General features: G+C 45.8%; 1 protein-coding gene across 1 annotated transcript; it reads left to right on the top strand.

The window, feature by feature from the left end:
• Positions 1-10,765: 10,765 nt before the first annotated feature.
• Positions 10,766-23,604, top strand: fbxo2 (F-box protein 2). Its single transcript, XM_078425175.1, has 6 exons — positions 10,766-10,812; positions 14,287-14,570; positions 19,903-20,029; positions 21,709-21,804; positions 22,325-22,460; positions 23,389-23,604. The coding sequence occupies exons 2-6, from the start codon at positions 14,321-14,323 to the stop codon at positions 23,521-23,523; spliced, it is 744 nt and encodes a 247-aa protein (XP_078281301.1). The 5' UTR covers positions 10,766-10,812; positions 14,287-14,320; the 3' UTR covers positions 23,524-23,604.
• The last annotated feature ends 1,445 nt before the right edge of the window (positions 23,605-25,049 follow it).

The following is a 25,049-nucleotide window of genomic DNA, read 5'->3' as shown; positions in this document are numbered from 1 at the left end:
ACACGCGACAATAAGCTAAACAAAACTTATTTTTACATGTTACACGGCATTGCTATAAATTTTCCACTGAACTTAAGGGGAGCGAGAAAGAAACAAGCAACTCCGGGTGTCAGTCCGGGTTGTAATCATGCCCGTGTTCCTGATCCCGAGAAGTGTGGACCTCTTGCCAGGCACCAGCCACACACCGTGACATCAGTGTGAGCCCTGGCTCCAGCTACACTCCAGAACTCCAGTGCTGGCCACACACACATTGCTTTTAAAAATATATTTTATGTCTATTTACATTTTTTGTTTAATTTATAGACATTTTACGTCTGTTTAGACATTCCGTGTCGATTTACAGCCGATGAGGTTCTTTTGAAGTGCAGTCATTGCAGTAACGTAGAAGGTCATAGAATCATAGAGTCATCCAGTGTGGAACTAGGCCCTTCGGCCCAACCCGCCCGCACCGGCCAACAATGTCCCAGCTACCCTAGTCGCACTTGCCTGCGCTTGGTCCATAACCCTCCAGGTGTGGCAGTCAGTATCTGGAGAGCAAGATTTCAGAGGTGGCGCAGTGGTGGAGTTACTGCCTAAACAGCCCTTGCAGCACTGCAGATCCGGGTTCGATCCCGATTACGGTGCTGTCTGTACGGAGTTTGTACGTTCTCCCCGCGTGACCGCGTGGGTATTCTCCGAGATCTTCGGTTTCTTCCCACACTCCAAAGGCGTACTGGTATGTAGGTAAATTGGCTTTGTTATAAATGCAAAAAGTGTCCCTAGCGTGCGTAGGATAGCGTTAATATGCGGGGAATCGTTTGGTCGGTGCGGACTCGGTGGGCCGAAGGGCCTGTTTCTGCAGTGTATCTCTAAACTAAAAAAACTAAGGCAATGTGAGTATCACCAGCCAACCTAGTTCAACGGGTGGGCAGATGGTTGACCAGGACATTAGGGAGACTTCACCTGTTCTACAAACCAGTGCCACTCGATCTTTCGATATGTAGGTGATCATTCTAAATAGGAACATTGTGGTGCATTGCAGAGAATTGAGGACGCAGCCCAGACCATCACTCAAACCAACCTCCCTTCTATTGACTACATCAAAGATACTTTTACATATCAGATATAATTAATTTAATTAATATAGAAAAATAATATTTACAACAAAAAAAAAGTGGTAACAAAACCACCACCATAATACAAAATTACCAAATTATCGCATCACTAATTTTCCAAATAACTATAACACCATCCTTGTCAAGGACGCATTCCGCCTCCCACAGTGCCCAGCGGTCCCGGAAATCCCCCAGGGTGCCCCTGGACAGCGCGTATTCCTTCTCAAGTGCCAGCCGGGTGCGGACGTAACCCCGGAAAAGGGGCAGGCAGCCGGCTCGGGCAGAGTCCTCTTCCGCCTGGCGCCATGACTCTTGGACGCCCAGCTTGGCCAGGCCCAGGAGCAACCCAACCAGGGCATCTTCGGCCCTACCCTCTCCCCTGCGCAACAGGGTGTCTAAAGATGAGGATGGTGGGTGTGAAGTGGAGCCAGAAGGCAAGGAGCTGCCCCTTTAGATATTTGAACAGAGGCTGCAGCCTCACACACTCCGTATGGCCACACACACTGCTGGCACTCTGCAAGCCCCGAGCTGTGAGCCTGATTCTAAAGCACCTGGGTGGAGTTGCTGCCTTAAAGCTCCAGAGACCCGGTTTCGATCCTAACTATGGGCACTGCCTGCACGGCGTTTATACGTTCTCCCCGTGACCGTGCGGGCTTCCTTGGGCTTTAACTCCAACATTACATCGAACTTTCCCAACTCTGAGCAGTTTGTTGTTCCACGACCGACTGTCGTATTGATTTCTTCGGAAAACACGCATCCCTTCTTCCTCTTGCGGGAAACAAACTCTGTCAGGTATTGCCCTGATAATATCGCAGGGGGCACCAGCTCCTCTCCACTCTCAGCCTGGTACACGGCGTACAGTTCAAGCTAAGCGAGGGTTAGTATTGTCCAAATGGGAACACTGTGCTTGCTTACACTGCGAGACGTTTAATACTCCAGTCGTTAAACTCGCCCAGGCACAGCGACACTCACCGTACAAGTAGGCGATAATTGAGCATTTCGTGCGTTGTGAAGTGGCAAGGGTGTTTAGCAAAGACATTTCACCCCATGATAGCAGATGAAGGCTGAAAAAGGATCTGCAGATGAAGACTGAAAAAGGATCTGCAGATGAAGACTGAAAAAGGATCTGCAGATGAAGACTGAAAAAGGATCTGCAGATGAAGACTGAGAAAGGATCCCGACCCAAAACATCACCTGAACCTGCTCCTCCAGAGATGCTGCCCGACCCGCTGAGTTACTCCAGCACCTGTGTGTCTATCTCAAGTGATAGGTTGGATACAGGTGAGGGGCTGGTTAGATTGGCAGATGGGGGGAGTAAGTGACAAGGGTTAGAGTTGAAAAGGGGACAGAAAGGTTTCAGAGGAAGAGAGATGAGGAGGGAAATGTAAAACCCAGAGGGAGGGATATAGGCATAAGGGGACCATGGGGAGGCTGTGGAGGGGTGGGATGTTGGGGGGGGGGGGGGGGGGGGCTGTACAGGAAAGAGAGAGGGAGCAGGGCGGTTATTACATAAACTTGAAGAGTGCAATGTTCATGCCATTGGATTGTAAGCTACCCGAGTGGGATAGACTCACACCTGCAAGGGCCATAAGCCCTGTTTAAGATGGCCACAGTGAATGCTTGGTGGAGTGATTGCAGCTCTCCCTTCGTTAGAAGGAGCAGTGTTTTTGAAGCCACGTGGCACGATGCACACCGACATCAGCCTGCTCCTTCCCCCACCTCACCTTAGAGCGTAAACACAGAGTGGACGAGGAGCAACTCTACCTGCTAGAGGGAGGACATGTCAGCAGCAGAGATGCCTCGAAAGAAACTGGCAAATTCCAACCGGACGAGAGTCAAATTTTGTAACGCAGGGAGATGTTACAGAGTCATGGATCAGTACAGCGTGGAAACGGGTGCTTCAACCCACCTTGCCTGTGGTAACCATCAACGCACCATTTACACTGATCTTACACTGATTCCTGTGTTTTAATTCTCCCCACATTCACATCATTCTCCTCCAGATTCTACCAGTCACCTCTGCATTTTCCAATAGTCGATTAACCTACTGACCCGCATGCCTTTCAGATCTGAGGAGGAAACCGGAGCACAGGGATGTGGGGCGTGTGTGATCACAGAGAGAGCGTGCAAACTTCACACGGACAGCTCCAGAGATCAGGATCGAACCCGGGTCACCGGCGCTGTGAGGCAGCATCACTACCATCTGTGCCACGCTGCACCTGACATCATCACCTGAAAGCGGTGGAAATGGGTTTAATTTAAAAGATCATTGGAACTATAGACAATAGGCAATAGGTGCAGGAGTAGGCCATTTGCCCCTTCGAGCCAGCACCACCATTGTCTGAAGAAGGGTCTCGACCCGAAACATCACCCATTCCTTCTCTCCCGAGATGCTGCCTGACCTGCTGAGTTACTCCAGCATTTTGTGAATAAACACCTTCGATTTGTACCAGCATCTGCAGTTATTTTCTTATACTACTCTTTGATCACCGATGATAGACACAAAGTGTCTGGAGTAATTCAGCAGGTCAGGCAGCATCTCTGGAGAAAAAGGATGGGTGATGTTTTAGGGTCGGGATCATTCTTCAGACTGGACTGGTATCCAAGAAGGGTTCTGTCCCGAAACACAATCAGTACCCCGTTCCTGCCCTCTCCCCATACCCCCTGACTCCGCTATCAATTAAGAGCTCTATCTAACTATCCCTAAAGGAATTTTTTTTCAGGGAATTGTGAGAAGGGGGCAGGGTAATAGGACAAGGGTAGTATTCTCAGCCTGAAGAAGGATCCCAAATGTCATTTTGTGCAAAGCTGAATTTGGAGTCCCTTGTGCCTCTGGTGTTCTCAGAGTTGGCACAGGCCAGCAGTGGGCTGCAACCTATCTCCTTCATTGCCCACACTTCACCAGTCCTCTCCTACATCCTTGTTCTTGCTGGTAAAATTAGTTTCTTTTTTTAAAATGTAATGTTTATTTCCCTGTTCTTTGATGTCCCAAACTTGGCACGGTTTCACCCACTAGAATCATTGGTGTAGAAATGTAAAGTATACATCAAGCTGTTCCAGGAAAGACACTCCTAGATCAAAGAGCACATTGAAAATCATGTACAGAGAAAACATTCCGTTACTTGAAACTTAGTAGTGACACTCTGTTACTCGTTAATGGCATTATAAGGTTTTTGAACAAGTTATTTTGGGTTATTGTATAAAGGCCAAGTGCACCTTATGTAGTTGAAGCTGTACCAAACGGCTAAAAAAACATACACAAACCAGGGCCTTAAAAAGACATTTCAAGTTGTTTGGTTGCTCTGGTTTGGCTTATCTCAGGATCGTATCAACAACCATGGGAACCACCTCGGCCACCATTCTGCTCAGTAACTGCTTGCTAACTTTTTGGTTTAGTTTAGTTGAGAAACACAGCGCGGAAACAGGCCCTTCCGACCTCCGAGTACGCGCCGACCAGCGATCCCCGCACACTAACATTATCCGACACACACTCGGGACAATTTATCATTTTCCCCACGCCAATCAGGCTACAACCTGTCCGTCTTTGGAGTGTGGGAGGAAACCGAAGATCCCGGATAAAACCATGCAGGTCACGGGGAGAACGTACAAACTCCATATGGTGAGGATCAAACCGGGGTCTCTGGCGCTGCAAGGCAGCAACTCTACCGCTGCACCACCGTGCCACCCTCTCTTGGGAGTTACTGTAGTTCAGGTAAGATTGAGGCTCAGAACATCCCTATATCTGACTCTGATCTAATGGACACTTGCTTTTGCACCCTGCCACTCACCATGTTGTGTCTATAGATCGATCAGATTAAGAGGTAACTCCAATGGCTGGGTGATAGATATGGATCACTTTCCAAGAATGAATGGGGCAATATTCCAAACCTGATATGGAATAAGCTATTTATTTTATATAACATTTGGTTCGATGAATATTTTGATGTACCTATTAAAACATAGAAACATAGAAAATAGATGCAGGAGTAGGCCATTTGGCCCTTCGAGCCAGCACCGTCATTCAATATGATCATGGCTGACATTCCAAGATCAGTACCCCGTTCCCGCTTTCTCCCCATACCCCTAGATTCCGTTAGCCCTAAGAGCTATATTTAACTCTCTCTTGAAAACATCCAATGAATTGGCCTCCACTGCCATCTGTGGCAGAGAATCCCATAGATTCCCAACTCTCTGGGTGAAAAAGTATTGTCTCTAGTAACCAGTGTATGAGATTTTGAAAGGAATAGATAGGGCAAACGCACAGTCTTTTACCCAGAGCAAGGAATCGAGAACCAGAGGGCATAGGTTTAAGGTGATGGGGGAAAGATTTCACAGGAACCCTATGGAGCAGCTTGTTTACACAAAGGATGGTACAACTTGTTTACACAAAGGATGGTACAACTTGTTTACACAAAGGATGGTAGGTGTATGGAACAATCTGCTGAAGGGGATAGTTGAGGCAAATACTATCACACTGCTCAAGTAACATTTAGACAGGTACATGGATAGGATAGGTTTAGAGGGATACTAGACCAAGTGGACCCGTTAGGCCCAAACCTCTCCTGCATTGGTGCAGCACCCTGTCCTCCCCCCTCCCCTCTCTCCTCAACCCCCCCTCCCCTCTCCCTTCTCCCCCACTCCCCCCCCCTCCCTCCCTCCTCCCTCCTCCCCTCCCCCTCCCCTCCTTTTAAACTTTAGAATGTGAATAACTTAAAAAATATAACACCAATTTCAATAAAACTAATTGCATTATCACTAAAGTGACAATGGTGAGTAAGGTGGGCCTAAAATTGTCGCGCTATCATGTACCGTTTTGGCAGACGTTCAGTCACAAACAAGATAACAAACGAGAGTTTTAGTATATAGATGGAGCATGGGGCAAAAGCAGGCAGGTGGCACTCATGTTGATGGGGCATGTTGGTTAGTGTGGGCAAGTTGGGTCAAAGGGTCTGTTTCCGCGCTGCATGACTCTATGAGTCTAGCCAATGGTTCATGTTGTGTGTAGGAAGGAACTGTAGATGCTGGTTTAAATCGAAGATAGACACAAAATGCTGGAGTAACTCAGCGGGACGGGCGGCATCTCTGGAGAGAAGGAATGGGTGACATTTCATGTCAAGACCCTTCTTCAGACAGTGATGTGGAGAGATGTAGAACAAATGAATGAAAGATATGCAAAAAAGTAATAATGATAAAGGAAAGTCATTTTGAGCTGTAGCTAGTTGAGAACAAAAGACCTGGGTGGGGAGGGATGGAGAGAGAGGGAACGCAGTGGTCATTTGAAGTTAGAGAAATCAATATTCATACCCTAGGGTTGTAAGCTGCCCAAGCGAAATATGAGATGCTGTTCCACCAATTTGCGTTTAACCTCTCTCTGCTTTCTACACCCCATTCCTACTCTCCAGAGATGCTGCCTGTCCCGCTGAGTTACTCCAGCATTTTGTGTCTCTCTTCGATTTAAACCAGCATCTGCAGTTCCTTCCTGCCCACTCTGGACACGCTCTCATTTCACTCATGCCATTGGGAAGGAGAACTGTGACTTCCAGGTTCAAGATCAGCTTCTTCCCAACAACCATCAGGCTTTTGAACACTACAAATACCAATTAAACAATAAACTATGACCCTTCTTGTTTGCACTGAGGACTTGCGGCATTTTGCACGAACAGTGGGGTTTTCAATTTATTGATTTTCTTTGTTTATTATGTTATCTATGAGTCCTGCGTTTACGGACTTGTTATGCTGCTGCAGGTAAGAATTTCATTGTTCCATTGTCGGCATATTGGACCATTAAGCACTCTTGACTTTTGAAGTGTATAAAACGCCCATACTACTTTTGACCTTGTTAATGTTTATTATCGCGCTGGAATTCAAGGAAATAAGAGCAGGAGTAGGCCACTCGGCCCCTCAAACCTGTCCCACCATTCAATGCCAATAGACAGACACTAGGTGCAGGAGTAGGTCATTCGGCCCTTCGAGCCAGCACCACCATTCAATGTGATCATGGCTGATCATTCTCAATCAGTACCCCGTTCCTGCCTTCTCCCCATATCCCCTGACTCCGCTATCCTTAAGAGCTCTATCTAGCTGTCTCTTGAATGCATTCAGAGAATTGGCCTCCACTGCCTTCTGAGGCAGTGAATTCCACAGATTTACAACTCTCTGACTGAAAAGGTTTTTCCTCATCTCCGTTCTAAATGGCCTACCCCTTATTCTTAAACTGTGGCCCTTGGTTCTGGACTCCCCCAACATTGGGAACATGTTTCCTGCCTCTAACATGTCCAACCCCTTAATAATCTTATATGTTTCGATAAGATCCCCTCTCATCCTTCTAAATTCCGAGTGTATGCAAGCCTAGCCGCTCCAGTCTTTCAACATATGATAGTCCCGCCATTCCGGGAATTAACCTAGTAAACCTACGCTGCACGCCCTCAATAGCAAGAATATCCTTCTTCAAATTTGGAGACCAAAACTGCACACAGTACTCCAGGTGCCGTCTCACTAGGGCCCTGTACAACTGTAGAAGGACCTCTTTGCTCCTATACTCAACTCCTCTTGTTATGAAGGCCAACATTCCATTGGCTTTTCTTCACTGCCTGCTGTACCTGCATGCTTCCTTTCAGTGACTGATGCACTATCCTGACTCATCTGCCCCAGGCCTCAGCTCTCTTCCATGCCAGTCCCACAGAGCACTCAGAAGAAAATCTATTACCTGGTTAGACATAAAAAGCTGGAGTAACTCAGCGGGACAGGCAGCATCTCTGGAGAGAAGGGATGGGTGACGTTTTGGGTCGAGACCCTTCTTCAGACTCTGGTCTTCTAGTCTGAAGAAGGGTCTCGACTTGAAACGTCACCCATTCCTTCTCTCCAGAGATGCTGCCTGTCCCGCTGAGTTACTCCAGCTTTTTATGTCTATCTTCGGTTTAAACCAGCATCTGCAGTTCCTTCCTCCACAATCCATTGCCCGGTTTCTTGGTTGGCACCGCCATCTACTGGGAAGATCTGTTACTGCAGCTGAGAAAATGAAACCTTTAACTTTAGACTGAGTTATGCTTCTGGTGCATTTGCAGTGGCCGCTGCTTCTGCAAATGCATCACTCAGTGTTTTATTTGAGTACATGCATTGTAGGAAAGTTATAATTTAATCCCATAAATGGTGTGTGTGCTCGTAAGTATATGCACCTGTAAACATGCATGCATGCATGCAACACGTCATGCAAGCAGCTATGTGTCATTTATGTGTGTCTCCTTGCCCCCTCCCCTCCTGTAATCTGCAGAGTGAATGAATCATTCATGGGGGGGGGTTCCTAGGTTGGGAGATCCCAGACTTTGAATAGTTCCCACTGAGAATGGTGTGGGAATCTTTTTTGGGTGTAGGGGGTCTCTTTTAGTTTAGTTTAGTTTAGAGATACAGCACAGGCCCTTTTGGCTGACCGTGTCCACGCCGACCAGAGATCCCTGTACAACAGCACAATCTTGCACGCTGGGGACAATTTACAATTTTTACCAATTAAGCTACAAACTTGTAGGTCTGTTGGAGTGTCAGCTGAACGGAGATGTTCCCGGTTACTGTGTACAGTGTCATCACCACAGGTTTGGTGTGATCCAGCTTTGCTCCATATGTAAATAAAATACTACCGATTATGGAAATGTGAGCTCTGAGCAGCAACGGCTGGGAAAACAAGGGAGAAAAGCAAGGTTAAAGTTTCACATACATGACCTTCTATCAGAAAAGGTCCTCAGCATTAAACATTTACCATCTTCTCTCTCCACAGACTCTGCCTGACCTGCTGAGAATTTCCAACATTCCCTGTCGACTTTGATTCACGCCAATTCTCTGGATTTAGTGTGAACACTCATAAGAACTCGAAGCTATCACAAAAATCTGGAGTATCTGAGCAGGTCAGGCAGCATCTCAGGAGAGAAGGAATGGGTGACGTTTCGGGTCGAGACTCTTCTTCAGTCTGTAAGAAGGGTCTCGACCCGAAACGTCACCCATTCCTTCTCTCCGGAGATGCTGCCTGACTCGCTGAGTTACTCCATTTTTTTGTGATACCTTCGATTTGTACCAACATCTGCAATTACTTTCCTACACAGCTCATCAGCTGCCACTATATGTTTCTTTTTTTTCGTAGTCAGATGTACAGCACTTTGGTCAACGTGGGTTGTTTTTAAATGTGCTATACAAATAAATTGACTTGACTTGACTTGACTTGATCTTCAAACATCATAGCATGAGCACACGGAGAATTATTGCCCCCCACACACGGGATACAAAGAATCTCAACACAACATCCAACTGCATTTCCCTCTTTCTTTCTTATTCTTATATAACCTTTCCATGCTCACCTACCCTTGACTGCGCCCCCTTGTGATTCTGCCTGGAAGTGCAGTTGCACTCCTCCCAAATTGTGATCAAAGCCAATGCCAAAAGTTAGAAGCAATTTTCTGAGGCACCACAAAATGAGCAAATCCTCCAATTCCATCCTCCACCTACCATGTACAGAGAGGATTGATCAATAGCCCCCCCAAAAAATGAAGAAAGTAAATTCTCAAAAAAGCAATGTCAACATTAAATACTGAATCTGTGAATGTAGACACAAAAAGCTGGAGTAACTCAGCGGGACAGGCAGCATCTCCGGAGAGAAGGAATCGGTGACGTTTCGCGTCGAGAAAGAAGGGTCTGGACCCGAAAGGTCACCCAGAGATGCTGCCTGCCCCGCTGAGTTACTCCAGCTTTTGTGTCTACCTTCGGTTTAAACCAGCAGTTCCTCCCCAATCTGTGAAGATACAAAGGTAGGAATAACACGAGTGTGCAGCTTAATTTGATTGAATTGATCAATTGAAAGATACAGCGTGGAAATTAGGCCTTCGGCCAACCGAGTCGACAGCGACCGTCCATGTTATCACACGTTCCCTACACACGGGCAGCCAATTTACAGTGGCCAATTAACCTTAACAACCCACACGTCTTTGGGATGTGGGAGGAAGCCGGAGCAGTCGGAGGAAACCCACGCGGTCACAGTGAGATTATGCAAACTCCATACAGACAGCACCTGAATTCAGGATCGAACCTGCCGCTACGAGGCAGCAACTCTACCAGCTGCGTCCCTGTGCAGCTGAAAGTTGCAAAGCGAAGTAATAAGCATAAAAAGCTGGAGCAACTCTGCGGGTAGTCCTGTCTGTATAACTCGTGATCACCTACCCACAGCCATCAATAGACCATTGTGGGCTCCACCTATCCTTGATCATCTTTGCTTTTTGCATATCTTTCATTCATTTGTTCTATGTACTTCCTATATCTCTCGTTTCCCTTTCCCCTGACTCTCAGTCTGAAGAAGAGTCTCGGCCCGAAACATCGCCTGTTCCTTTTCTCCAGAGATGCTGCCTGCCCCGCTGAGTTACTCCAGCTTCCGTGTCTGTCTTCGGAGCCTATCATCCTTCCTACACTGTGCAATAAGCATGTGCAAATGTTTTTGTCCTGTGATAAAAACATTTAAAACAGATAGAAAGTATGTGCAATGGAAGCTAAAATAAATGTGTTCACACATCATGTCGCTTATAGTTGAATGGGGTTTTTTTTGTACTGTACATTAAGGCTGCTGACTGTGCAGATGTGCTGGATATTGATGTTGCAAAGAGCATGTGCAGATTAGTGCTGCTGCTCACTGCACCGACTGTGTGGCAGCCGAGAGACCAGGGGTGGATCTACACACCAGGAAACTGTAAGTAACTGAGCGTGAGATGTGGAGTAATCTCCCACACAAGCAGAGTTAACAGAGTTAATCTTCCTTTAAACCAGGTAGGAGGAGGAGGAGATGATGGTCAAGGTTGTGATACGTGTGTTACTGAGTTGGAAATTAACACAGGAGGGGAAGGGAGGGCGAGGGTGAGGGTGAGGATGGGGAGATTAGCCACTGAAAGGCTGGTGTTTTATATCCCCGAGACGAGGGAAAAATAGAAAGCAAATCTCAGAAGCATGCTTAGCACAGGACAGGCTTGAGGAGACGGATATGATATATTTCTCTCTGCCCAGCTGGAAATAAAAAGCTGAGGATTTGCAACACATGAGATTATAGTGCTTTCATAAATAAATCGCATTGTAATCAGGCTGAGAGATGTTTTTTTGTATCTGGACTATCTTTAAACACTGCAATGCAGGTTGGTCTGGAGTCTTGCCAGTGGGAATGCACTTCAGATGCAGTAACAGGCCTCGGCTTTTCCTGCACACCAGTTTAATTACTACAGTTCTTCAAACGTGATGTGACATTTTCTTTCACATTCTTACTGTCGTCATATTTCAAACGCTCAGAGTAATTTCACAGTACCTCAGTTATTTAGCAGACGAGTGATGCTAAGTGGCTTCTGTGGAACACAAACTCCGGTTTAGATCTGATGGGTTCTACGTTGTGGCCTCTCAATCCCATCGTTAGGAAGAGCAGTATTTAGAGATTCACAAAATAAGGCCAAAATACTCAGCATCCCTGGAGAGAGAGGCAGACAGAATTTAACCTCAGCCTTAAAGATTGTTCACCTGAGCTCCGTAAAACTTTGGTTAGGCCGCATTGGGAGTATTGTGTGCAGTACTCCATGGAAGGAAATGGAGGCTTCGGAGAGGGGTGCAGAAGTGGCTTGCGTGAATTTTTCCTAGGTTAAAAAATATTATCTATGAGGAGAGGCTGGACAAATCTGGCATGTTTTCTCTGGAGCTTCAGAAGTTCAGAGGCTGAGGGGAGACCCGCGAGAAGTATATACAATTATAAGAGTCCTGGACAGAGTAGACTGTAGCACCCTTTTACCAAGGTGGAAATGTCATATAACAGAGCGCATAGCTTTGAGTTCTGAGGGAGAATGTTTAATGGAGATATGTGGAACAGGTTTATTGCCGAGGGTGGGGATTGCCTGAAAGGGTCAGGGTGGTGGTGGAAATAGATACAATGATTGCATTAAAGAGACTTTCACAACAGCACATGAGAGGAGAGATCTGTTTCAATGCAAGTAGAAGGGATTTATTTTATTTGTCATCATGTTCGAAATGGAAATTGTGGGCCAAAAATCCAGTTCCTGTCCTGCACTTTTCTGCTCTATCTATGATATTTTGCTTTTAGGAAATTTTTCTTTGATGAAGTTGCAACTATGCATTTAGGGCCTAGCGTGTGTGATCTTTTAGAATGATGGTGCTGTATCAAACTGCAATATATCAAAAATAACATGGCCCCTCAAATATCCTTTAGTCCTCCATCGTTCCATTTTCATAGTTTATTAAATATTCCGATCTACATTCCAGAGGTCCAAAAATAGGTGATCTCACATTTGCTTAAATTGACATCCATCTCCCACGTTTATTTAATCTATTGATCCGGTTTTGCAGTCATAATGATAGAGGCGTTTCCAGCCATTTCACTGTGTAACCAGCAGCATTTTCTGCAGCCCACACATGGAGAATTGAGATGACAACAATTAAACCTATTTCCCCCACACAGTGTGCTACAGACCAAATTCACTTAAAGTCACGATGAAGCTGGTAACATCACATGCTAAAGATTACCTTAAAACCCTTTGAGACAGGATACATTTGTGAATAACGTTTCCAACGATGCTCGATTGTAATCATTTATTGTCTTCCTGCTGACTTACCATTAGCTCGCAACAAAAGCTTTTCACACCTGACAATAAACTAAACGGCAAATTAGGCCAAAATTACTTCAAATACTCTTTTTTCAAATTGACCAAAGGTTATGCTGGCAGACAGGAGGCGGGGGTTAATTTCGAGATGTGGCTTCCCAGGTAGAGGGAATAGAGTCATAGAGCATGAAAACGGGCCCTGTTCATGTTGACCAAGATGTCCCAACTAAGCTAGTCCCATTTGCCTGTATTTGGCCCATATCCCTCTAAACCTCTCCTGTCCATGTGCCCGGCCAAATGTCCTTTAAAGGCTGTTATAGAACATGCCTCAACTACCTCCCCTGGCAGCTTGCTCCATATACCCACCACCCTCTGAGAAAAAGCAGCGGTGCAGGAAATGGTCCATGTTTTCCAGGGTCCTGCAGACAACCCCTATTATCAAAGGGCAGCGTGGTGCAGTTTTGTTCTAGAGGACTATGGGTAGGCCATTTAGAACGGAGATGAGGAAGAACTTTTTTAGTCAGAGAGTGGTGAAGGTGTGGAATTCTCTGCCTCAGAAGGCAGTGGAGGCCAGTTTGTTGGATGCTTTCAAGAGAGAGCTGGATAGAGCTCTTAAGGATAACGGAGTGTGGGGGTATGGGGAGAAGGCAGGAACGGGGTACTGATTGAGAGTGATCAGCCATGATCGCATTGAATGGCGGTGCTGGCTCGAAGGGCTGAATGGCCTACTCCTGCACCTATTGTCTATTGTCCATTGTCTATTGACCCTTGTTCTCCAGGTTGCCTTGTACGATTCCCTCATCCGATTCAGTGATTGAGTCAGTGATGTTAGAATGCAGCAGTCGAGTGTGAGCACGTAGGTCTTATCTGCCTACGGCAGCTCAGCTACTGAGGTTCAGCTGACTTGATTCCAAAGTGTAAATGCTGCAGATTGAACAGTTTGCTATTAGTTCTGAAGTTCAGGTGGCAGAATGGCACCGGAGCGGCCCGGTGGTGCAGAGATGGAGTTGCTGCCTTCCAGCGCAGCAAACCGGGTTCGATCCTGACTACCGGTACTGTCTGTATGGCGTTTGCACGTTCTCCCTGTGACTGCGTGGGTTTTCTCCGGGTGCTCCGGTTTCCTCCCACATTCCAAAGACGTGCAGGTATGTAGGTTAATTGGCTTCTGTAAGTTGTCCTTATTGTGCAGGTTAGAGCTAGTGGGAGGAGTTTTGTGTTCTGCATAAGTACCAACATGAACTAGATAGGCTGAATGGCCTGTTCTGTGCTTTTTGTTCTATGCTCTGTATATACTGGTTTAACCCAATAGGTGGGTTAAACCTATAGGGGTGGGGGAGAAGAAAGGAGGACTTAGCGCGGGATTCTTCGTAACTTTCTAAGCGTCTTTTACGTGGCGACTATTTGCATACCTTGGGTGTGCAAACAAAGAATTTCACTGTGACTTGCCACATGTGACAATGAAGTATTCAATTCAATTCAGATTAAGCCAGCGTAGTTCCTCTGATGTTCCATGTCACAAAGCCAACATTTTTAACAAAATCTAAATCCGTCTCTCTTACCAAACTTCCTTGCAGCTGTGGTGTATTGGGACGGAAGCCATTTTGAAACATGGCTGCCATAGATGCCTTACCTGAACAGCTGCTGCTCAAAATCCTGTCCTACGTCCCTCCGAAAGAGTTGGTTTACATCTGTAGACTCGTCTGCCCGCAGTGGAAGGAACTTGTGGATGCACTAAACCCGCAGTCTTGCGATGAAGGTTTGCCGAAGGACACTCAAACTATAAGAGCAGAAGACTGGGATGCATTTTATTTTTGCACGTCTGAGAAAAACAACCTAATCAAGAATCCATGTGGTGAAGGTTTGTACCAGTGCTTTTTTGGTTGTGACTAAAATGAGCTTGATTTCTCCTTTCAAGCTTTTGTTCGTTTAACCCTATGATTTTTGGCTTTGATTTCTCCAGTCACTCTGGGCTGTGTGTCATAACTGGACTGCAGACGGACATAAAAAGCTGGAGTAACTTAGTGGGACAGGCAGCATCTCTGGAGAGAAAGAATGGGTGACGTTTTGGGTCGAAACCCTTCTTCAGACTGGTTAGGGATAAGAAAAACGAGAGATATAGACGATGATGTAGAGAGATAAAGAACAATGAATGAAGGTATGCTAGCTTCTCGTTTTCACCCAGCAAGCAGCTGACAATGGCCTGTTTCCTTTATCATCGTTACCATTTTTGCATATCTTTTATTCGTTGATCTTTATCTCTCCACATACAATACAATACAATACAATACAATATATCTTTATTGTCATTGTACCCAGGGGTACAACGAGATTGGGAATGCGCCTCCCATACGATGCAATAATTTAAGTAATTAACAGCAACCCAACGAAACGAAACAATTGTAACAGTTTTTAGACAGGGTAAAGTGCAAGTTGATCTATGCGTTGTGGCCATCCGGCTCAGCAGGACCGGTTCTTAGCAGCTATGGCCCTGGGGATGAAGCTGTTCCTGAGTCTGGAGGTGCGGGCGTAGAAGGCCTTGTATCGTCTGCCCGATGGAAGGAGTTCGAACAGACTGTTGCAGGGGTGTGAAGAGACTTTGTGGATGCTGGTGGCTTTTCTGAGGCATCGTGTGTTGTAGATGCCCTCCAAGTCTGGTAGCTGTGTTCCGATGGCCCTCTGAGCTCTATGGACTACCCGCCTGTATCATCGCCTGTATCTCTCGTTTCCCTTATCCCTAACCAGTCTGAAGAAGGGTCTTGACCCGAAACTTCTCTCCAGAGATGCTGCCTGATCCGCTGAGTTACTCCAGCATTTTGTGTCTATCTTCGGTTTAAACCAGCATCTGCAGTTCCTTCCTCCACATTACTGGACTACAGGTTGGGTTCCTTACTTTTCTTTAATCACAGGAGCAGGTAACTCAACGTGCAGTCTCCCACCTGTCCACCAGGGGACCTTCCGCGCGTCACCAAAATAAGTCCCCAAAACAACAATTGCCAGTCGAAAACAAACTTTAAAAGCTGGGCAAGGCTGACTCACAAAAATCTTGTACAACAACACCAATAATACAATTAGCAGTTACATAACAATAACTATGCCAACAATAATACTGTACATGAAACAACAAAAATGCAATGCAATACACTAGGATGTGGAGAGGATGTTTCCACTAGTAGGAGAGTCTAGGACTAGAGGTCACAGCCTCAGAATTAAAGGACGTTCTTTTACGAAGGAGATGAGGAGGAATTTTGTTAGTCAGAAGGTGGTGAATCTGTGGAATTCTTTGCCACAGAAGGCTGTGGAGGCAAAGTCAGTGGATATATTTAAGGCAGAGATAGATAGATTCTTGATTAGTACGGGTGTCAGAGGTAATGGGGAGAAGGCAGGAGAATGGGGATTGGAGGGAGAGGTAGGTCAGCCATGATTGAATGGTGGAGTAGACTTGATGGGCCGAATGGCCTAATTCTACTCCTATCTCTTATGATCTTATGCAGATTACATTAGTGTAGGAAGGAACTGCAGATGCACGTTTACACCGAAGATAGACTCAGATTTGCTGTAGTTTCTCAGCAGGCCAGGCAGTATTATCATATCATATATATACAGCCGGAAACAGGCCTTTTTTTTCGGCCCACCAAGTCCGTGCCGCCCAGCGATCCCCGTGCATTAACACTATCCTACACCCACTAGGGACAATTTTTACATTTTACCCAGCCAATTAACCTACATACCTGTACGTCTTTGGAGTGAAGGCATGGGTGATGTTTTGGGGCGAGACTTTTACATTAGTTTCGCTTGATATGGCATTGATATGTAGAGGAACCTAATGTTAATCTTACAGCTCTTTATGGCTGTAGAAAGGAACTGCAGATGCTATTATGTACCGAAGATAGACACTAAGTGTTGGAGTAACTTATCAGATCAGGCAGCATCTCTGCAGAAAAAGGATGGGTTACATTTCGGGTCGGGACCTTTCTTCAATCCTTTATATCTATTCCACGCATTGACATCACCGTAGCACCATTTACCTCCTTAATTAATTACCTTTTGGTTAATTTCCACCGGGGCATATTTCGCCTGGGCAGCTTGCAGCCCAGCGGTATCAATATTGACTTCTCCAACTTTAGATAGTTCCTCTGTCCCTCTCTTCCCCTCCCCCTTCCCAGATCTCCCTCTATCTTCCTGTCTCCACCTATATCCTTCCTTTGTCCCGCCCCCCTGACATCAGTCTGAAGAAGGGCCTCGACCCGAAATGTCACCCATTCCTTCTCTCCTGAGATGCTGCCTGACCCATTGAGTTAGTCCAGTATTTTGTGAATAAATACCTTCGATTTTGTACCGGCATCTGCAGTTATTTTCTTATACTTTTGGTACACAAAGATCCATTGATTTCTTTATTGAAAGCCCCAGTAAAATTAGCTTTTGGTCCACGTTCATTCCTAATCTCTCTACAAAAAAAAAGGACTTCTTAATTCCCTCGGTAAATGTTCTGGCTGTAACGTTACGAGCCCCTCACCAGGGGAATCTGTTTCTGCGCACCAGCACCGTGAAACCCTTGGATCAATTTAAACTCGTCCATCTCGTTATGTCCCACAATTTGTTTAATGCTACATCGTCTGATTTTGCATGATAGAAAATTGTTCTTGGCAACAACAGAAATGCAATTGTAATGAAGATGGAACACTTGCTTTCCAACCTCAGGTTTAGTTTAGTTTAGTTTACAGACACAGCATGGGAACAGGCCCTTCGGCCCACCGATACTACACCGACCAGAGATCCCCGCACATTAACACTATCCGACACACGAGGAACAATTTTTACATTTACCAAGCCAATTAACCCTCATACTTGTAGGTCTTTGGAATGTGGTAGGAAACCGAAAATCTCGGAGAAAACCCACGCGGTCATGGGGAGAGCATACAAACTCCACAGACAGCGCCCGTGGTTGGGATCGAACCCGGGTCTCCGGCGCTGCAAGAGCTGTAAGGCAGCAACTCTACCGCAGCGCCACCACGCCACACCGTGTTTTTCAGGCAGTTAAATGCAATCACTGTTGTGAAAGGAGCAGTCAAATAGCATGACTAGGCGTGATATAAAGAGTAATTAGACACATGGCCGGCAATCTGGTGTAGTGATGGAGGTAAATATGAGGTATCACAAAATGTTGGAGTAACTCAGCAGGTCAGGCAGCAACTAGGAGAGAGGGAATGGGTGACGTTTCGGGTCGAGACCCTTCTTCTGACTGATCTTAAATATGAGGTAAATATGAGGCAGCGCACCTGAGAACCTTCCTCCTCCACCACCTTTCCTCTTTGAAATGAAGCCAAGACATCTCTCCTCTCCCCCTGAGAACAGACAGGGCCTCACTTTAATAACCTTCGCCAAAACAAAACAGCACCTCCACTGGGACAGAACTCCCTCGCACTGGAATGTCTGCAGTATCGATTTATTTTAAGACGGAGATTGACAAATACTTGATTGGTAAGGGTGTCAGGGGTTATTAGGAGAAAGCAGGAGAACGGGGTTGAGAGGGAAAGATAGCCCTGCAGAGGTCCCTCCTTTTGCTGTGGAGTCATTCGGTTTGATTCGTCCAGTTCTGTGGGTTTATCTTTGCCTTACCTTACGGTCTGCGTAGCTTGCACATTTGCAGCAATGGACTCTACTGTCGGTCGCTCAAAGAGGGAGGCAGGTGGATCAGTGAGAAGTCCTGACACTGACCCTTTCTGATTGAATGGCGGAGTAGACTCAATATCCTAATGGCCTACCTCTTGCTATGGCTTATGAACCTACGGATTTATTAGATTATGGTACCAAATCTTTGATGTGGGACTTGAACCCTTGACTTTGTGGCACGTGAGTGAGGAAGCTGTCCACTGATTTGCAGGATTCCTGCTCCTGCCCTCTATCCATTGCAAGATCTGCCAATTGTGGACGTCATTTGTAAGGTGGTCTGGATTTTGATGCATCCTCTGACCTATTGTCCACTGTATGCCTCTATCTTTAATCGCAGGATGGCCACAGAGGGAGGCAAAGGATAAGAATTGCACTGGAAACAATTTCTCAGGTGGGAGGGTGGGCTACATTTAAAAACATTGAAGGGGGTGTAAAAACGAAAAGGAAAAGATATGAAAATGAATGCAATAAATTCTACTTTAAGTCACTCAGTGACAAGGTAGGGGGAATCAGAGAGATCCTGACACTCGCACTTCCTGTCCGTCAAACTCAGAATCAATTAAATGTTCTGTGTTGGAAGGAACTGCAGATGCTGGTTTAAACCGAAGACAGACACAAAAAGCTGGAGTAACTCAGCGGGACAGGCAGCATCTCTGGAGAGAAGGAATGGGTGACGTTTCGGGTCGAGACCCTTCTTCAGACTGGTTAGGGATAAGGGAAACGGGAGATATGGACGATGATGTAGAGAGATAGAGAACAATGAATGAATGATATGCAGAAAAGTAACGATGATAAAGGAAACGGGCCAGTCTTAGCTGTTTGTTGGGTGAAAACAAGAAGCTAGCGCGATTGGGTGGGGGAGGGATAGAGAGAGAGAGGGAATGCCGGGGCTACTTGAAGTTAGAGAAGTCAATACTCATACCACTGGGCTGTAAGCTGCTCAAGCGAAATATGTGCAGTGTAGGTTTACTAAGTTAATTCCCGGAATGGCGGGACTGTCATATGTTGAAAGACTGGAGCGACTAGGCTTGTATATACTGGAATTTAGAAGGATGAGAGGAGATCTTATCGAAACGTATAAGATTATTAAGGGGTTGGACACGTTAGAGGCAGGAAACATGTTCCCAATGTTGGGGGAGTCCTGAACAAGGGGCCACAGTTTAAGAATAAGGGGTAGGCCATTTAGAACTGAGATGAGGAAAAACTTTTTCAGTCAGAGAGTTGTGAATCTGTGGAATTCTCTGCCTCAGAAGGCAGTGGAGGCCAATTCTCTGAATGCATTCAAGAGAGAGCTAGATAGAGCTCTTAAGGATAGCGGAGTCAGGGGGTATGGGTAGAAGGCAGGAACGGGGTACTGATTGAGAATGATCAGCCATGATCACATTGAATGGTGGTGCTAGCTCGAAGGGCCGAATGGTCTCCTCCTGCACCTATTGTTTATTGTCTATTGTCTATTGAGATGCTGTTCCTCCAATTGAATGATCTTTGGATTAACAAATTGTCTCTTTCAACCTTCACAGAGGAATTCAACTTCTGGGAACTTACAGATAATGATGGGAATGGCTGGAATGTGGAGGATCTTCCTGGAGACAGTGGAAAGCCCTTCCCTGATCAACGCATCCAAAAATATTTTGTTACATCTTTTGAGTAAGAATTCCAGGAATGTTCGACAGAGGTCCCTCCTTTTGCCGCGGAGTCACTTGGTTTGATTTGTCCAGTTCCGTGCGTTTATCTTTGCCTTACTTTATGATCTGTGCAGCCTGCACATTGGCAGCAATGGATCCTATTGTAGGTCACTCAAAGACAGAGCCAGGGGGGATTAGAGAGAAGTCCTAGCACTCACACTTTCTGTCTGTTAAACCCAGAACGTGCCTCAATATCCACTACTTGGAACCAACCTATAATTGAATCAGGGACCATTTCGCATTTAGAGTCATAGAATTATACAGCGTGAAACAGGCCCTTTGGCCCAAATTGCCCACACCAGCTAACATGTCCCATCTACACTTGTCCCACCTGCCTACATTTGGCCCATATCCCTCTAAGCCTGTCCTATTCATGTATCTGTCTAAATGCTTCTTAAATGTTGCAACATTCCCTGGCTCAACTAGCTCCTCTGGCAGCTCGTTCCACACAACCACCACCCTTTGTGTGAACAAAGTTACCCCTCAGGTTCCTATTAAATCTCGTGTTGATTGAGATTACCAATCAATATTGAAAACGGTTCCAGTTTTGACTAACAGGTAGGGGAGAAAATGTTTCCATTGGTAGAGGGCCAGGTTACGAGTGAAAACAAATTGAAGGATCTGAGCCTGCGAAGAAGAGGGGAAATGAGAATTATTTTTGCATGCGCTGTGAACCGGAGCCGTGCCCACGAGGGGGAATGGAACCACACACAATCGTAGCTTTTGAAAGCAAAGCCGGGCAAAGGAGAGCGAGCGGGAGATTGGGCCTCCAAGAGTGGAAACTCTTTCAAAAAGCCAGAACAGGCACCTTTTGGAGTTATGGCCTGCTTCTGTTACCTTCATAGCCAGCTGGCCGCAAAGATGCGGGCATACCATGCCAGAGGTGTGAACTAATTGTGGGCCAACTCTGCATGTCCTGGTCCGAGCTGAGAGGATTTGGATTGAACTGCATGAAGTTCTTGTTTGAACCGACCACATGTCAATACAGAACCGTTCATTGGACCGTATAACAGCACAGGAACAGGCCCTTCAGCCCTCGATGTCTGTGCTGGACATGATGCCTAGTTAGACTAATCTCCTCTGCCTGCACATTATCTATATCCCCCGCATTCCCCTGAAAGCCTCCTAAACGCCACAATTGTATCTGCCTCCACCACCACCACTGGCAGTGCATTCCAGGCACCTACCAGTCTCTACGTCTGAAATGTGCCCCATACATCTTCTTTAAACTTTGCCCCCTTCACCTTAAAGTTATGCCCTCTAATCTTTGATATTGCCAACCTTGGAAAAAAGCTTCTCTCCACCCTATCTATGCCTCTCATAATTTTATATATTTCTACTAGATCTCCCCTTGGCCTCCAGTAAAAACAATCCAATTTTTTCCAAATTTATTAAAGCTAATACCTTCTAATCCAGGCGACACTCTGGTAAACCTTTCAGTTATTGTGGCGCAGAAGCACTTTTTTAACAGCAGTGTTCCGCTACACCCAATCAGCCATATGATCATTCCTTTGTCGTGTTACACCAAAATCCCATTAATAGACCTGCACAGACCAGGTGCAATAAGCCGTCCTGATACTAACTGTGTGCAACAGTTCCCTAAAGAATTGAACTCAATTATTGCGTATTTATGTTTGTTAGATGGTGTCGAAAAACTCAACTAATCAATCTGGTCTCAGAAGGATTTGACGCTGAGGAACTGGACAGCCTTCAGCCTGCCATCAGTGTTAAGGACTGGTAAGCAAGTTGAAAAGCTGCCTATAGTACAACCTTTACAATCAGCTCACTAACTGGTTCAATCTGGGGGGAGTGAATTGGGAATGTGGGAGGATAAAATGGATTGGAGTAATATTGGCATTGGGTGTTCGATGATTGACTGAAGGGCCTGTTTCCGTGTTGTATTTCTGTTGGGCGCAATGGTGTTTCTAATGTCACTTGATACATTGAATATGGTGCTAAAAAACTTGTGGAGGAACTCAGCGGGTCAGGTAGCATCTGTGGAGGGAAATGGACAGTAGGGTCCTGAACCTAAACGCCGTCTGTCCATCGGGCAGGAGTCTGAAGAAGCATCTTGACCGAAACGCCAACTGTCCATGTTCTCCAGAGATACTGCCTGACCCGCTGAGTTACTCCAGCACTTTGCTGTTTTACTCATGATTCCAGCACCTGCAGTCTCCTGCGTCTACATTGAATATGCTACTTGATGTCCACATCGCTCCCTGAAAGGTAACTTCACTGGTTTGCTCTTCATCCACAGGTATGCAGGGAGGCACGACTCCGGGTTTTTCTATGACCTGCATGTCGAGCTTCTGTCTGAAGACATGAGTGTGATCCAAGAATACAAGTCTGATGAGATTCAGGTCCCACAGTGGAGTGACGCAGAATGGAAAGAGGTATGATTCAGGCAGTGACTGAAAACTGTTGGGCAAAGATAGAACAACGAGATCTGGGTGTCCTAGTGCATCAGTCACTGAAAGGAAGCATGCAGGTACAGCAAGCAGTGAAGAAAGCCAATGGAATGTTGGCCTTCATATCAAGAGGAGTCGAGTATAGGAGCAAAGAGATCCTTCTGCAGTTGTACAGAGCCCTAGTGAGACCGCACCTGGAGTACTGTGTGCAGTTTTGGTCTCCAAATTTGAGGAAGGATATTCTTGCTATTGAGGACATGCAGCGTAGGTTTACTAGGTTAATTCCCGGAATGGCGGGCCTGTCATATGTTGAAAGACTGGAGCGACTAGGCTTGTATACACTAGAATTTAGAAGGATGAGAGGAGATCTTATCGAAACGTATAAGATTATTAAGGGATTGGACACGTTAGAGGCAGGAAACATGTTCCCAATGTTGGGGGAGTCCAGAACAAGGGGAAACAGTTTAAAAATAAGGGGTAGGCCATTTAGAACTGAGATGGGGAAACACTTTTTCAGTCAGAGAGTTGTGAATCTGTGGAATTCTCTGCCTCAGAAGGTAGTGGAGGCCAATTCTCTGAATGCATTCAAGAGAGAGCTAGATAGAGCTCTTAAGGATAGCGGAGTCAGGGGGTATGGGGAGAAGGCAGGAACGGGGTATTGATTGAGAATAATCAGCCATGATCACATTGAATGGCGGTGCTGGCTCGAAGGGCCAAATGGCCTCCTCCTGCACCTATTGTCTATTGTCTATTGTCTAATCTAATGAACGGATTGGAAACCTGTGCTTAAAATGGAAGTTAGAACAAGGGACTTCATGCTGCCCGAATGCTGACTTTAATGTCCAGGATTTGCCAGAGTGTGGCCACTCTCAATGGGACCACTCAGTAATGATCCGCTTTGCTTAATTTGCAGATATCCACCACTTTCACCAGCTATGGGCCCGGTGTACGCTACGTGAAGTTTACACACGGAGGAAAGGACTCTCAGTTCTGGGGAGGGTGGTACGGAGCCAGAATCACCAACAGCACCGTCGCAGTGGAGCAATAACACGGCTCCAGGCCGCTCACCCGATGCTTTTGCTGCCAACTTCCACGCCATTTTTATTTCTACTGACGCACCTGCATTTCCCCAGCAGATCTCAGCAGTTTGTGTCACTGAACACAGACAAATGTGAGGTGGGGGGGGGGGGGGGGGGGGGGTGAGAAACGGTTTATTTTATTGATGCCGGTCATGCCAAAAGTGATGGGCACTTACTCGAGGAATTATGATGTCAGGATCTAAGTTGGAGACTGCGCCCTGTGCCTTCCGGCTTCACTAACACAAGAGAGCGTAGTGTCCTGTCTCATGCCAATTGGAAAATGGATTTTGTGGCTAATTTCATCTTAACCTGACCAAAGATTTCACATCCACCACACCACGATCTTGCTGTATCGATATTCAGAGTACTGAACGTACTGACAAATCAGGGAGATATTATTCAGCAGCTTTAAGTGTGAACCAATCCTTCCTTCTCACAAACGGTTATGTACATCTGGGCTATTTTATTTGAGCAGATTGCTGGACGTTTAAGATTGACCAACGCCAGTCCATCAGAGTTGACCAGTGTAGCGGTGCTTCCAAAGTCCATCACAATGTTTCGTTAATTTGGTTTGAGCTAAGATACATACAGATTATAACACTCATACTTGATTTTACAATTAATCTCATTTGATACCTGAACAATTTTGATAATTGCTTTTTTTTTTGGGAAGTGGGGGGGGGTGGGGGGGGGGGGAATTTGAACTAACAAAGACCTAAAAGAATAATCACCCCTGAAGCCTTATGTGCAATATGACTTTTATCTTTATCGCTCCTGTTATTGCTCTGCAGTGACACCAAACATAAGCAATGCAGTGTTTACATTTTTATTCGTTTTGCTTTACGGGTGTCTCCCTTGACATTGGCTGTGGCCGTGTGTATTTCTGAGCATTCCCCATGTGTCCATGGAATGCACGGCTCAATGGCGTGACTCTGGTGAAAGAGCACCCTGGGTAAAAGCACGGGGGAAAGAAACAAAAATGTACTTGAAAGGAAATGGAGACCTGGTGGAAGAAATAATCAAGGCAAGCCTGAAACAATCTGGCTATGCTTTACAGAGAAAGCTGATGTGCCTCAAGTGATTATTTTGTAAATAACTAAAAATGCCTGATTTTGCCAAATACTGTACTGTACTATTAATGACTGAATATGACTCAGAACCGATGAAAATAAACATCATAAGATACACACGCTGACGTGCTTTAAATCGCTAATGTTTACTTCACTGATCATTTTGCTCCACACAAGGTGTGCAAAGATCATTCTCCAAGGTATCACATTCCTTACCCTAGCAGAATTCATCACATAGCGCCTATCTGTGCCATTGTACTGACCTTTGCTGTTTCAGCTATTTATGATCTATATTTATGACCAGATGACAGGCCAAAGTGTTATATATCCAAGCAAACCTATGATACAAAATTACATACAAAGGTAAGCTATAAAGAGGTCACAAGGTCTCGGTGAACCGATGCAGACAGTTTACATAGAAACAT

The sequence above is a fragment of the Rhinoraja longicauda genome, chromosome 30, assembly GCF_053455715.1.
Source record: "Rhinoraja longicauda isolate Sanriku21f chromosome 30, sRhiLon1.1, whole genome shotgun sequence".
NCBI lineage: Eukaryota > Metazoa > Chordata > Chondrichthyes > Rajiformes > Arhynchobatidae > Rhinoraja > Rhinoraja longicauda.
This window is presented reverse-complemented; position numbering and strand designations above follow the sequence as displayed.

What these genes read in the sequence shown, in the direction of transcription:
- fbxo2 (XM_078425175.1), top strand. Translation starts at nt 14,321, where the DNA reads ATGGCTGCCATAGATGCCTTACCTGAACAGCTGCTGCTCAAAATCCTG. An exon ending in CAAGAATCCATGTGGTGAAG is followed by an intron (nt 14,571 to 19,902) that starts GTTTGTACCAGT and finishes CAACCTTCACAG; the next exon opens with AGGAATTCAACTTCTGGGAA. An exon ending in GTGACGCAGAATGGAAAGAG is followed by an intron (nt 22,461 to 23,388) that starts GTATGATTCAGG and finishes CTTAATTTGCAG; the next exon opens with ATATCCACCACTTTCACCAG.